Source organism: Lissotriton helveticus, chromosome 12 (genome assembly GCF_964261635.1).
Source record: "Lissotriton helveticus chromosome 12, aLisHel1.1, whole genome shotgun sequence".
NCBI lineage: Eukaryota > Metazoa > Chordata > Amphibia > Caudata > Salamandridae > Lissotriton > Lissotriton helveticus.
Window position 1 is genome coordinate 451,025,248 of NC_136073.1, and position 13,911 is coordinate 451,039,158.

Consider the following 13,911-nt stretch of genomic DNA (forward strand, 5'->3'; position numbering starts at 1 on the left):
AAGATTGCGTCTGAACAGAAGGTCAAATTACTCATTGTTTATGCAGAGTACATAATATTTAAAAATGTGCCTTTTTCCAATTACCTACTGAAAGTTATTTAATAGTTACATTTATAGTTAGTTGATGGAATAATATTCCTGCTAAGTACAACACATCCCTTGGTACCGTTTTATTTTTAGAAAAATTTACTTTTGTGGTTTGAGTCTGCCACCTAGTGGTGTTGATGTTAAATGCAACTTTCATCTAGGATATCTGTGAATTTTTAGCACTTCAGTGATGTCAGCATTGTTTCATTTGTCATTTGATTTGACTCGCCAAACCGGCCCAAGTTGATTTATTTACTTAAGCACATTGGTTATGACAGGTTGGTCATCTTCATTTTAATCGCCTTTAGTTTCATTGATTACCTGTCGTATAAAAGCCTTTGTGTCAGGGGTAAATTAGTAAAAGAATGAGTGCAGGGGCCAAAAAGCCCGCAGTGGACGCTATCGAAAGTCTGTGGTTTTGAATACCAAGGCTGCGTAGTCTTGATTCCACCTATTGCGTCTTTCAGCCACCATCAGACTCTTTCTACCTCTTTATCTCACCCTTGCAGGTTCTTTTTCATCATTGCTTTCTTAATTTTTTTTACTGTTTTCCATCTCTTCCTCTTTGTTTTTCTCACTCTTACTCAGAGGCAAAATCGGAGGAGGAAAACTAAGTGTCGGTTCTCAAAAACGAGTGCCAGTGGGCCTCACCTGCCACCACCGGTTTAAATTAAGCTCAGCTTGTGATTGCCTATTTTTTGCGTAAGAAAGGAACTTTTAGGACCGTGAAATTACGTCATGATGTAGCTGTATTCATGTAAATCGGGAAAGAAAAATTAGCACTGGTAACTATGCGAGCAGTCATGGATGGAGGATTTCAGTAAGGGTCACAAACGTTACTGAGGAAATAACTGTCCGATGTCATGTTATGTTATGTTATGTTATGTAAGGTTATGTTAAAATATTTTTATAGCGCAAACTGCTACGCGAAGGTGTCCTGGCGCTGTCTATATGCAACCCAACAACATATAGATAAAGAGCCTGGAGTTATGCGCCAAAAAGCCACGTTTTTAAGGCTTTCCTGAATGCCATTAAATCAGGACTGTTTCTAAGATGAAGTGGTAGAGTAATGTACTGAAGTGTTTGTGGGCTGTTTCCAGAACTTTAAGTCGGCCAGGTCTCACCAGTGCTGAGTACCGGCGTTTTTTAAAGGGGGCCTCGAAACGTGTCTCTCTCTGGCTCTGTTTTGTGACCGGCTTTTTATTTTTTGGACTGCAGTGACAGCAGGCCAATCAATGTGTGCGTGCTCACACTGCTCACTTCTCACTAGTGGAGGAGTTATGGGATGACGTCAAGCCAGGTGAGCGTTGTAGGGGAAGGGAAATCCTTTAAAGAGAGTAATTTTTTCTCTGGTTCCCTTCTCTTTTTGAAACTCAGGAGCAACAACATTGTTGTGGTGTCACCACGGCTTTAAGTGGAAGCGTTTTCAATATTATATACAAGCCATAGTTGTTGCTTATTTATCTTATGCAACTAACAACCGTTGGCAAAGGCAATAGTCCTGACTTGTTGACCGAATGATGTTACTTGTTGTATCATATATCTGGATGCAATGACAAAAACAGCAAAATACAAGTCGGGCGGCACACTATGCTAAGCACAGATTTTTAGCATACGTGTTTTTAAGCCACACCCTTAATTACATTGACCACGCCCCTTTGAGAGACACCCCCCCCCCCCCGTTTTTTCATCCCACTTAAAGCCCTGGCTGTTTCCTTTATTAAGCCATGTTTTGCCGGTATCACCTGATGCCAGCTGTGAAGCACAGCTGCTGGTAAGAGACTTCGACATTTTAGCTTTCGTTACACACAACTGAAAAATGAAGCTCGGTTCCCGGGCGGTGACCTTTCACAGTGCACTGTTATAACTAAAATAGATCTTTCATCAACAGCGAAGCGTTTGAATTGGGAAATTTCTATGATGACATGACAGCAATGCTGCAGTCCCGGAAGGAAGCGATGGCGGCTCAAAAGCAGGAAGATGAAAACCAGGATCTTGACCCAGATATTGTACACATGGCGGTCAAATTTGACAGGTAAGATTGTGTGAAATGTTATTTACTAACATCTCGAAACGTCCAGTGCCAGTCCGTGATACACATACTTTTTTTTTAACCTGAATAAAATATTAAGATTTGTATTGTATTTAATAGAGAAATACGTTTGTGTATTTGGATTTTTGCACTCTTTATGTATAATACATCTGTTAGTTATTTGTGCTGCTGGTGGGCTGCAATATAGGTAGGCCTGGCCAGTGAACTCTGCTCCGTTCACAGCGTTTACAGAGTTTTCTGCACTCGCCAGTGTGAGCGAGGAAAATCCAACGCTAGACCACATCCCAGCGTTATTTCTCAACGCAGGCTGTCGCGGATCGCCACAACCACTCACGTTGAGGAGCCATCAGTTAGCGTTGAGGAAGCTGCTGCTCGAGTTGAAAATCTACTCAAGAGGCAGAAAGAAGCAATGCCGTCTTGCGCTGCACATGGTGCCACACTGATTATTCAGCCTGAGACAAACACAGGTAGCAGAGAAGCATGGGCAAAAAGGGGTTGCAGAAAAGACTTGTCCTCAGCCTGCCAATGAATGCTTTGGGACAGGTATGACATCTCTGCAATGCCACCTAATACAAGGACCAGATATTATGCATTATGCCTATGTATTTTACAGAAATATGTCGTGATAAGCCATCCTTTAATACCCACCACAGTACCTGTGTGATCTCTGGACCTAGGGACTCCATATATCTGTAGTCCTTGAAATAGCTCGAGGTAAATGTAAGTAAGTTCCAGGACTTCAATTTTTTTGATAAAAGCTCAAATATCACTAATAACTCCAAGCCATCAGTTGTAGTAACTTAGCATGGGGAGGTTAATAATAGGTGCAGGCGGAGAGCTCTGCGCTGCCCTCTTAGTGTGCCGAGATTTGCCTACTCGGTGGAGAACGCGGAGTAGGCAAATCTCATCACACACCACAGTGGAGCAGAGTTGACCAGCCCCTGGGATGCCGTCCTCCTCTTCCTCACGTCTCAGGGTGATCTGCACATGCATGTGGGCCCGCGCATTTCTCGCAAGGAATGTGCATGCACGCGCAGATCACCCTGAGACGTGAGGAAGAGGAGGACGGCAGCCCGCGGACGCCACAGTCAAGGTAATTCTTTTTTCTTTTACCTTCAAATGTATTTTAAATTAATTCTTAATAGGGGGTGGAGGCGGGTGGCCGACTGGAGTTCCACGGAGTGTGTTACCAACTCCGTGGACCTCTGCGTAGTACCTCCACCAGCTCCGCCCAGGGTTAGTTAATAATCAATTAACCACAAGAGTGAACCTCAGCATGGGAGCAACATCTGTGGGCGCAGAGCAGGCAGGGCTGAAAGACGATGGTGGAGGTGTCTGAGAGGAGGGGAATCATCAGCATACGTCCTAAAGAATTTGAAATGGAAGCCCGAATAAGAGACTACCCAATGCAAGCACAGGATTCCAGTAGAGGCTGCCAAATGCAGGCTCAGGAGCCAGTTGATATGTATTATCACAAACAGGGTTTACATATGCACATATCATCAGACTAGGTGGCATGATGACCCTTTCTGTACGCGACCAATAGATCTGCTCTACCGTGCGCCACCCCCCTGAAACAAGCCCCGCTGTCCTGAGTCTCTTCCAGGCTCACAGGCGATGGCACACTGATCATGTACACTAAATAGTCACAGGGTTTGCTTCTACAAGGCTTATGTAAGGGAGGGATCCAAAAATATAATCTTTATAAATTAACCCCCATTGGCCATCGATCCAACATTAATCAATTCATCACAGCATGAACTCAAATCATGTGTGCTAATAAATCTTATTCAAAGCTTCAATATTATTTAATTATATTTGATGTAGCACTCACAAACATTTCATTTTACACCTAAATAAAAGGGTACGAATTAAACTCTATACACCCAAATCTTGTAATCACATATCACGCTTTTTGTACAAACATAAGAAAATGACGCATATCTAAATAACAGCACAGTTTTAGTCTCCTTATATACATTAGTGGATCAAGAATGTACACAAAACAATGACACACATATACGTTTGAACACATATAAGTTTCCAATATTGGAGGAGTGTCAAAGATAGTGAGCACAAATTGTAGATTGTATCTCAGTTTAATTCTCCTTGTGTACATGAACCCTTAGTTCTGTCTCAAAGGTGAGGTTGGGGAGGTGCATTCACAATACCTCGCCTAACGAACACGTTTCATGATTATCCCTCTATTGACATTGAGCAAGAGTTGAGAATAGGTACTTTCCTATACAATGTGTCTACCTGTTGCAATTTCCTTCCCACATGTAGCTGGCACGTTGACTACTTGTTTCCTTGCATTATGTATCCCTTTTTTTTTACCCAATGATCCCTCCCTTCCCTGCGCTCTGGACACCTCCCTTAATACTGTAAAGCGCTCTGATTCCGTCACAGGTCTGGTTCGCGCTTTATAAAACTTTAAAATAAATAAATAACTGTATATTCCTGAAGTTTATTAGTTCTTATCAGAGAGTTTATTTAACATTTTTCCAGAGAGAAGACAGTCACATTCACCGCGCATTAATTATTGCCGGTATGTTTCGACCTCAACATGGACGTTATAATGAGGCAATCATCCAGGCGTATATCCATTAGAATCTGGACACCAAAAAGACAATTTTATTTAAGAAGGGGTGTATTTATGAGTAAATGTACTTTAAAGAGTTCTTAACTGCTAACATTTTTTCACATATTTTACAACATACCCACTTTATTGTGGATGATTTTCAGTCCTCGACTGCTGTCTAAAAGAACGGAGGAGGGAGTAAAAAAATTAGGATTGAGCCCAAAATTAACAACTGTTCTTAAATGAATAATACATTTTAAACCAGAATCCGTGAAAGTTAGTTTAAATACGCTCAGCTAAACCTGGTATGATATTGCTTTAGAGCCTAAAAGGAATAAAGTTGAAAATGTCAAGCACATTTTTACTTTTATACTTTTATATATATATATATATATATATATATATATATATATATATATATATATATATATATGAAAACAAACTTTTTCTCCTTAAAGAAGGGAAATGAGCCGCTACCTCAGCAGTGAAGGAATTTATTTTGGATAATTTAATTTAGGCATTCCTGACGCGTTTCAGTCCCCATGGACTTTTTTCAAAGGATTGCGCCTGTGATTGCGTGCAGCAGAATTCTACAAGCCTGCTGATTTTAAAACGTTCCGCCCTTTGTATTTCATGGGCTGCCTCCGTGGGTCAATCCGTCATCTTCGTTCACAGGACCGACGTTGGTTTGATTCATTTACCTCCGATGGTGCAATGTGGAATCACTTCCTTAGGAAACCGAGTGTTTTATGGGTCCTGTGACGTCAGTGGCGCTCCGATTTTTAAAGGTTAGGCTGGGACTTGTAGTTTTTAGTTGCACTTTGAAGTTCTTTTCGTTTTCCTTTCATAGCTGACTCCATAGCATACCTCCTTTGAAAGGTTGCTCGGACACCATACCAAAGTCCAGTCTTTGGGCACACCTGCTGAGCCCTATTCGTTTGCATGAGTCCTACCACATTGTTCACTTGCGGGCAGCTGTGGTGCGCTTTGCTGGTGGTGCGTTCCTCTTGGTTGAACCACGCCATATTTATGAAAACAAACTTTTTCTCCTTAAAGAAGGGAAATGAGCCGCTACCTCAGCAGTGAAGGAATTTATTTTGGATAATTTAATTTAGGCATTCCTGACGCGTTTCAGTCCCCATGGACTTTTTTCAAAGGATTGCGCCTGTGATTGCGTGCAGCAGAATTCTACAAGCCTGCTGATTTTAAAACGTTCCGCCCTTTGTATTTCATGGGCTGCCTCCGTGGGTCAATCCGTCATCTTCGTTCACAGGACCGACGTTGGTTTGATTCATTTACCTCCGATGGTGCAATGTGGAATCACTTCCTTAGGAAACCGAGTGTTTTATGGGTCCTGTGACGTCAGTGGCGCTCCGATTTTTAAAGGTTAGGCTGGGACTTGTAGTTTTTAGTTGCACTTTGAAGTTCTTTTCGTTTTCCTTTCATAGCTGACTCCATAGCATACCTCCTTTGAAAGGTTGCTCGGACACCATACCGAAGCACCGAGTTCTTAACTGCTAACATTTTTTCACATATTTTACAACATACCCACTTTATTGTGGATGATTTTCAGTCCTCGACTGCTGTCTAAAAGAACGGAGGAGGGAGTAAAAAAATTAGGATTGAGCCCAAAATTAACAACTGTTCTTAAATGAATAATACATTTTAAACCAGAATCCGTGAAAGTTAGTTTAAATACGCTCAGCTAAACCTGGTATGATATTGCTTTAGAGCCTAAAAGGAATAAAGTTGAAAATGTCAAGCACATTTTTACTTTTATACTTTTATATATATATATATATATATATGTATACAAAGCACATTTTTACTTTTATACTTTTATTTATTTATATATATATATATATATATATATATATATATATATATATATATATATATATGTATAAAAGTAAAAATGTGCTTGACATTTTCAAGGGAGTAATTTAGGCACGTATTTCTGTGACTAGTGATGTCACCATTTGTCAAAATATATTGCTAAGCTCGGACATTTCTTCCTTCCTGTTTCTGCCGTCCGTAGGTTCATTATCATAAATAGTTGTGAATGTCACCATAATATTTGACAGATTCGGCCAACTGAGAATAGAGAGGCTCTTAGACAAAGGGAGTGATGTTTGCTCCAAAACAATGTAACATTGCTGTCTATTATTGAACTATTGTGATCTGCTTAATTCAAGCAAATCCAGGCTGGGGTCTTTTGTAGGAAAGCTTCATTAGACATTGGCAAAAGTCAATCATTTGGAATAGCCTGCTCATACAACCTTAGCTGTTTTTACTTCAGCTGACGTTTCGCAGAAAATTCCAGCCAGATATATCAAAACAATTGCAATATGTTTTCCTTATGGTCCTCATTGTGACTTACAGTAGATTTTCCTGAAAGTCACCCGACCTCATTTATATTTATTTTGTGTGCTTCAAAATTGTACTCGCCCAATTCATTATGTTTCTCGCTGATTCTCATATCTTTTAGAAACCACAACATTTAATCCTATATTTTGTGCTTCCTTTATGTAGGCTGGAGTATATACCACAATTGACACCAAAGATGTACCTGCTGGAGTGGTGTAGAAAAAAGCAGCTTCCTCAGCCTGTCTATGAAACTGTAAGTCTTTCTCATTCCTCCACACATAGTTTTAAACCTTTAGTTCAGCATTCTGACTCTATTCATTCTGTCACCTGCCAATAAGTCATAAGCTTGGTAACTATATCACTGGCTTGCAGGTTACTGGGAGAGTGAAAAAGCCTTATGGCCTTATTTGGAATTTGCTGGACATGGACACCATTACACATATGGTAAATGTCCTGTCGTATGCATTAAAGTGCCATTGACTACTATGCACTTGTAATATGGCGGACAGGACATCTGCCACTTTGAGGTGGAGTACCCTGTCTGCCAAACTCTAAATAACATTCTTATTGCTCTTCTATGAATACAACAACTTTCTAAAAGTTATCTTGTTTTACTTTAACTGGTCAGATCAGAATCTGGTATGAAAATATTTTCATTTCTTTGTTGATCTCAGCCTGCAAAGGGCAGATACTTCACACTAGGAAAAAGACAGATGAGAGAGCAGCTTTTTAAGGGGCACTGAGAAATTATTTTTCACCTGCATGACTTGGTGTAGAAGGAAGGCAAATGTGGTAAAGAGATACAAGATCATCCTCTTGAAGAAAGCCACATTGTCAGCAGAAGTGTTCCTTAATACACTAAGTGAAAAATTCAAATGACTTCCCTGTTTTAGTTAATAGAAGGCAGGTCACAGCTACTTCACTGAATAAGACTTTGTCCACAACTGCTAAACAAGTGTCTATACAAAATATGCTCCCCATCCTACACCTAACCCTACCTTCTCATTGGACCGTGTTTCACTGGAGTCGGTCCCGGGGCTGCTGATCCAACTTAAACCCAAAAAATTCCCTCTTGACTCAGTACCAGCAAAACTATCCAAAGAATATATAGACTTTTTTCTCCACTTTTCAGGTCCTGAGCAATAAATCAATATTAGAAGGGGTAGCCCCTCTGAGCTAAAATACCAGGTGGTGACACCCTTATTGTAAAAAAAGGAAACACTTTGTTAGACTCTCTCAGATTCAACAACAAGAGGCCTATTATTAGTCTTCCCATACCTAGCAAAGCTACGGTGAAAGAAATGACAGCCCAGCCCTCCAGTATTGGATCTTTCATAGATTCACATACTTGAATCATTTCCTGTCGTCAAAGTGGGAGTCCCACGGTACAGTAATACAGCAGTATGTGTCATTATCATGGGCTATAATGGCAATGAACAATCACTTTAATGGCCTATCTATGTCCTTTTTAAAAAAAGAACCAAACTTCATACTGTAGCCAATCCGGCGATAGTACCCTGTAGAACACTCCCACGAGAGACTTAGCCCTTCAGAGTTTCTACTGCACGTCGTGTGAAGGGAGTCTCCCTGAGCTCTGCTCAGTTTCTTCAGCTATTACTTCTTTTTTGATCATCCAAAATTATATTTCCTGTTTCATGTCTCTGACTCTGGCACTGATATGTCAGAGTAGCAGAAAAAAAGAGAGATCACACCCTGAAGACATTAGGAGTGTATCTACTTTCTTCATACTGCCCACACGGGAAAAGGACTACAAAACATGTCTAACCTTTTCCTCTAAAACTCTCAAGTATAGAGAGCTGAGGCTTTTATTGTGGCTACAGAAACTTAAATCCATCAGTTTCTGATGAGGAGGACTATGAGGATTCCTTCACCTGACAGGAGAGGTCAAAGAGAGAAGTTATGCCAATGGTATCCATAAGCAAGCAGAAAAACCATAACAAAGACTTACCATGAATCTTCAAAAGGCACTTCTCAGATAGAGAGAATGGAATAAACTCCCTCAGAGGAATATCAAACCCTATAACTACCTCTTCAGCCCTGACACTAAATCAGGAAAATCCTCTTCAGAAGCCAGGCACGGTGAAACATAGCCTGACAATGAGGCATCTACTGCAAAACAGCTGTCAAAACCATCATTAATAACAATAACGATAACAATGTCAATGACCACAGCCATGTTGACTATTACTGCCTCGTCTACAACGGCTTCGTCTACGATGGCCTCTTCTATGAGATCGTCTACAACGGCCTTGTCCACAAAAGCTTAGTCTTTGATAACCTTTGATAACCTTGTCTATGATCACGTCATCTACAACTGCCTTGTCTGCGACGGGCTAGTCTTCGACTGCATTGTCTACGAAGGCCTCATGGACGTTAACTTTGTCATCTACAATCTTGTTGACAATAGTCATCAACAAAAAACAAAGACACCACATAGTCCATCATAACTTAATGTCAAGAACGAAGGGGGCTAATTTGAGCATATCTACAACAGGCAGCAGTATATGGAGAGGGCAATATGTGGAGCAATTTCACCACTATGCTCTGCCTCCAACTTCAGAGGGCAGGGTCAGGTCCCTATAGCGCTATTACTAGACCTACAGGGCATTACGGGATTACTACAAATACTTTTCGTAGCCCTCAAAGTCACATCATCTCCGATATGTCAGCTTCCTCCAACCCTCCTGACACTCCAAGAATAAACCCAGTGTCAAACATTGCATGCTTCCTCAGCACAACGCATTCGCCTTGGGTGATGATAGAATGTAACATTCAGAATATTCAATCTTTTCCCGATATATGGGACGATTCTTTAATACCGACACCAGCATGTACAACCCGTGGATTCCCCACCAGATGATTTTGATGGTTTCCATACCCTTATTGAACGAGCGGCCAAACGCTTCCAACTTCCAATGCCAAACAAGCAACTGGTTTGTTTTCTTTATGATTTTAAATAGAAAGGCTGTTAGAGCAATTCCAATTGTTGATTATATCCTAGAAGAATTACAATCATGGAAAACTCTGCCACGGTCACAGCAGTCCTGCCAGGGATCGATAAGAAGTACAAATCGCCTGAAGACTCACCCCCATCTCTGATGAACACCCAAAACAAGACTGTGTCATCACACAGGCGCCTCACAGTGGTTCATAAAACCCTTTCATCCATCATAACCCTGCCTGACCAGCAAAGCAGACAATTCTGGGGGCGGGGACATCCTCAACAGAAATTATAAATTGCACTATGGATATAGCTTCAATAGGATTTTGACAACTGGCAGGGTCAGCAGCCCTTATACGCCTAGGTTGTTTGAAGGCCACAACATTTAGACCTAAAATGCGAATACAAATATTAGATATGCCTTACCATCGCAAAGCTCTGCTTGGCAAGCACGTAGACGACGCCTTGCAAGCAGTCAAGGCAGACACTATCACCCCAGGATCTTTGGGCACATTACAATTTCGAGAGAGAAAAACACCCTGTAGAGGGGCCCAGTGAAGTGGCATTTACCTATGAGCTTCCCAAGTGACATCACTTGGGGCTTGACATGTATATGCATGCCACTGGATATATCTATAAAGAGTTGAAAATCTAATTCTAAATGTATGTTCTATTTTTGATGTATGTCCCCTTTTTGTGTTCTGGATTTTTTTATCCAGGTCAAGGTACAATTTTACTTAGTGACCTGATGTATGACTGTTTACTTCAACACAATACACTAATTACTGAGTCTAGTCAATATGTAGTGTAGGTTTCTTATGTTAGGTCATGAATAATAGCCACTTGATCCACTTGGACAGACATAGGCGAGAAACAGGTTGACCTTATTTTAGAACAAGTCACTTTCCCCGCTCATTAGGACCATTATAGCCTATATCAACACAATATATATTTTTAATTAGGTTAGTGAGCTCAATCAATGAATAATCAGATACTGAACATCACTAGACCTATTTAAACTCACTCCTTGATACCACTCTACACACACCATTAGAGCCCATGAACCCCCACTTCACTATTCGGCTATAGAAAGATCTCCAGCAAAGAGCCCCCTAGTGGGTGCCCGTCGGGCATTGCAGCGCTGATCCGACGAGGAGCTAGTCCATGATGAAGTATGACACCCTTCTGGGTGTGACGGCACTTGCTTATTGGAGCACATCCCCTGAATTGCAACACTAATATATCTCTGTCTCTTAACCTTGAGGAACTGCACATGCTAGAAATGAAACATACATTCTCTACAAGAATCATCTGTCAGACTACCCTATCTCCTCTTGCTAGTTCAGTTACAGTTGGTGCATGTGTCTGTTTAGCTACATCTTGCAGCAATATCAAGATAAATGTTCATCACATTCTCTTTGTTTGTGCTCAAGCAAAATAATCAAACTGTTCATGAAAGGATTATTCAGAATTTTTCGCTCCTCCCCCAGACTGGCACCTGAACATAATTCTATCTCAACTAATGAAGAGTCCATTCCATCCCATACACAGACCATACCTCATATTTCTCACATGAACGGCTGCTTTGTTTCTAGTGCTCACTTCGACCAGTAGGGTAAAGGCGATACAGGCTTTCTCAATTCAAGAACCCTTCTTGCACCTTACAGGCAATTTGGTACCTCTCAGAACCAATACAAAATTCAAGATTCCTTCTGATTTTGACCTCAATTATCGTATAATATTTTGACTTTCTTCCCGAATTCAACATCACCAGCTAACATGTCTATTCATACGCTGGGTATCAAAGATATTAAAAATAAATCTACTTACAACGCACTAAACTACTCAGAAGAATTGACCAACTGTTTGTCTCATATAGACACATTCTTAAAGGTGCTCCAGTCATGAAAGCAATCATTGCTCAATGGATTTCAGCTGCAATCCAGTTCTGCCACTCAAACGCTGGCAAGCCACTCACAGCAAAAACCAAGGGCGCACTCAACTAGGGTAGTTTCCACCTGAACTACTTTGTTTGCAGGAGTGCCTCTGGAGAAAATGTTGTGCTGCAACTTGGAAGAGAGTGCATATGTTCATGCAGCATTGTTGCCTGGAATCGGCACACCGCAATGATGCAGCGGTTGGACAGGTTTTACTACACCACATATTTCAATAAGGGGAGCCTCTTCCATATGTTTGCTAATGTATTTATGGAAATTTTAATATATGATATAATAATTTATTAAATTACATATGAAATGTATATATGTTCTACCTACCACCCGTTTTTTTGTATGAATGCTGTAAGGTATACAAATATAGTAACTACTTGCTATTCTTATTCAAGCATGTGAATCTATGAAAGATCCAATCATGGCAAAGTGACTATGTTACTTACCTGTAACTGTAGTTCTCCTGTATTGGTATCTTTCATAGATGCTCATGCTTTGCTGCCACACCAGTAAGAAGAAATCCTCAGCAATTCTCTAACTACTGGAATATTTCCAGAACATCTAAAAAAAACTCACACATACGCCAGTACTAAAGAAAAGAAAGCTGGACCCACTTAACCCTGACATCTACAGACCTATTTCAAATGAACCTTTCCCGGGCAAACTGAGAGACCTGTGGATCAGTGGATGACCTGGAGCCATCTCAAATTAAATGCTTCAAAAATGGAAATACTCATGTGTGGCGATTGGAAAAATTATGACCCACTCGCTGCCTGGCCTGATGACCTGGGAACACCGTCTAAAGTATGAAACGAAATAAGAAACCTCGAAATTACCATGGACTCCAAGCTATCAATGAATGCCCAGGTGGACAAACTAGTAAGATCAAGTTTTATTATTATAAAAACTCTGCGACGCATCTTCCCCCACCTGAGATTTCCACACAAGGTCCAGGCTACTATCTCTCTTGTTCTCTCTAAACTCGATTACGCCAACAGCCTCTACAACGGATCATCTTTAACAACTATGAAAAGACAACAAAGGGTTCAGAACTCCACTGCCAGACTACTCTTACATATAATGCCTCAACCCCCCATCTTCCCTGCCTTGAAAGCCCTACATTGGTTACTGGTTGCCAGAAGATCCACATTCAAGCTGCTTTGTATCACCCACAAAGCGATACAGGGAACAGGTCCGCTCTTCATCAGGAATAAAATCGCATAATACATTCAACAATGTTACCTCTGCTCTAAATTTGGCACCTTGCCTCAAAATCCGACGATATAAGAAAAATAACTATAGGTGGCACATCCTTCTCTGTTCAAGCAGCCAAAATATGGAACTGTTTATCCTCAGACATAAGATCCACAGATAACTACCTTATTTTCAGACAACTACTCAAGATTTGGCTCTTCCTCATGTAAGCACCATACTCAAACATAAATATACAGCATATACCTGTGTATAAAAGCATTCATTTGGACTGTAGATGTGTACCTACATATGTGTATTGCTTTGTATAAATGTGTATAATAAATATATTTTTTTATATATATATATATATATATATATATATATATATATATATTACCTACTGGCGGTCGCCAGTAGGTATATATAGTTAGGATTTTTTCTCTATGGGATTTTTGAAAATTCTATGTCTAATAACTTTGGCGTTTGTGGACGGAATTGGCTGAAATTTTCAGGAAAATGGAACATTTTGTTTCTGAGCAGCCCCTGAAAATTGGGGGGGGGGGGGTTCGTCAAGGGGGGGCCGAGAAAAAAGGGAGGTCCCAAAACGTGTTTTTAACATTGAGTTTTCCATAGGGCGGTTGGCCTCACTTTTAGCCCGAACGGCTGAATGGATTTGCACGAAACTTGGCAAAATTGTAGGGACTGGTAGCCCGATGTG

The 13,911-nt window shown here is 40.7% G+C and overlaps 1 protein-coding gene across 3 annotated transcripts in view; it reads left to right on the top strand.

Annotated features, from left to right (window-relative positions):
- The window catches only part of DUS2 (dihydrouridine synthase 2), a 507,948-nt gene that overhangs the window by 447,053 nt on the left and 46,984 nt on the right, over nucleotides 1–13,911 (top strand). For all 3 annotated transcript variants that reach the window (XM_078669057.1, XM_078669059.1, XM_078669058.1), the window contains 2 exons: nucleotides 1,979–2,122; nucleotides 7,254–7,341. In XM_078669057.1, coding sequence (XP_078525183.1) covers nucleotides 1,979–2,122; nucleotides 7,254–7,341 — 232 coding nt within the window. The remainder of the gene's footprint in view (nucleotides 1–1,978; nucleotides 2,123–7,253; nucleotides 7,342–13,911) is intronic.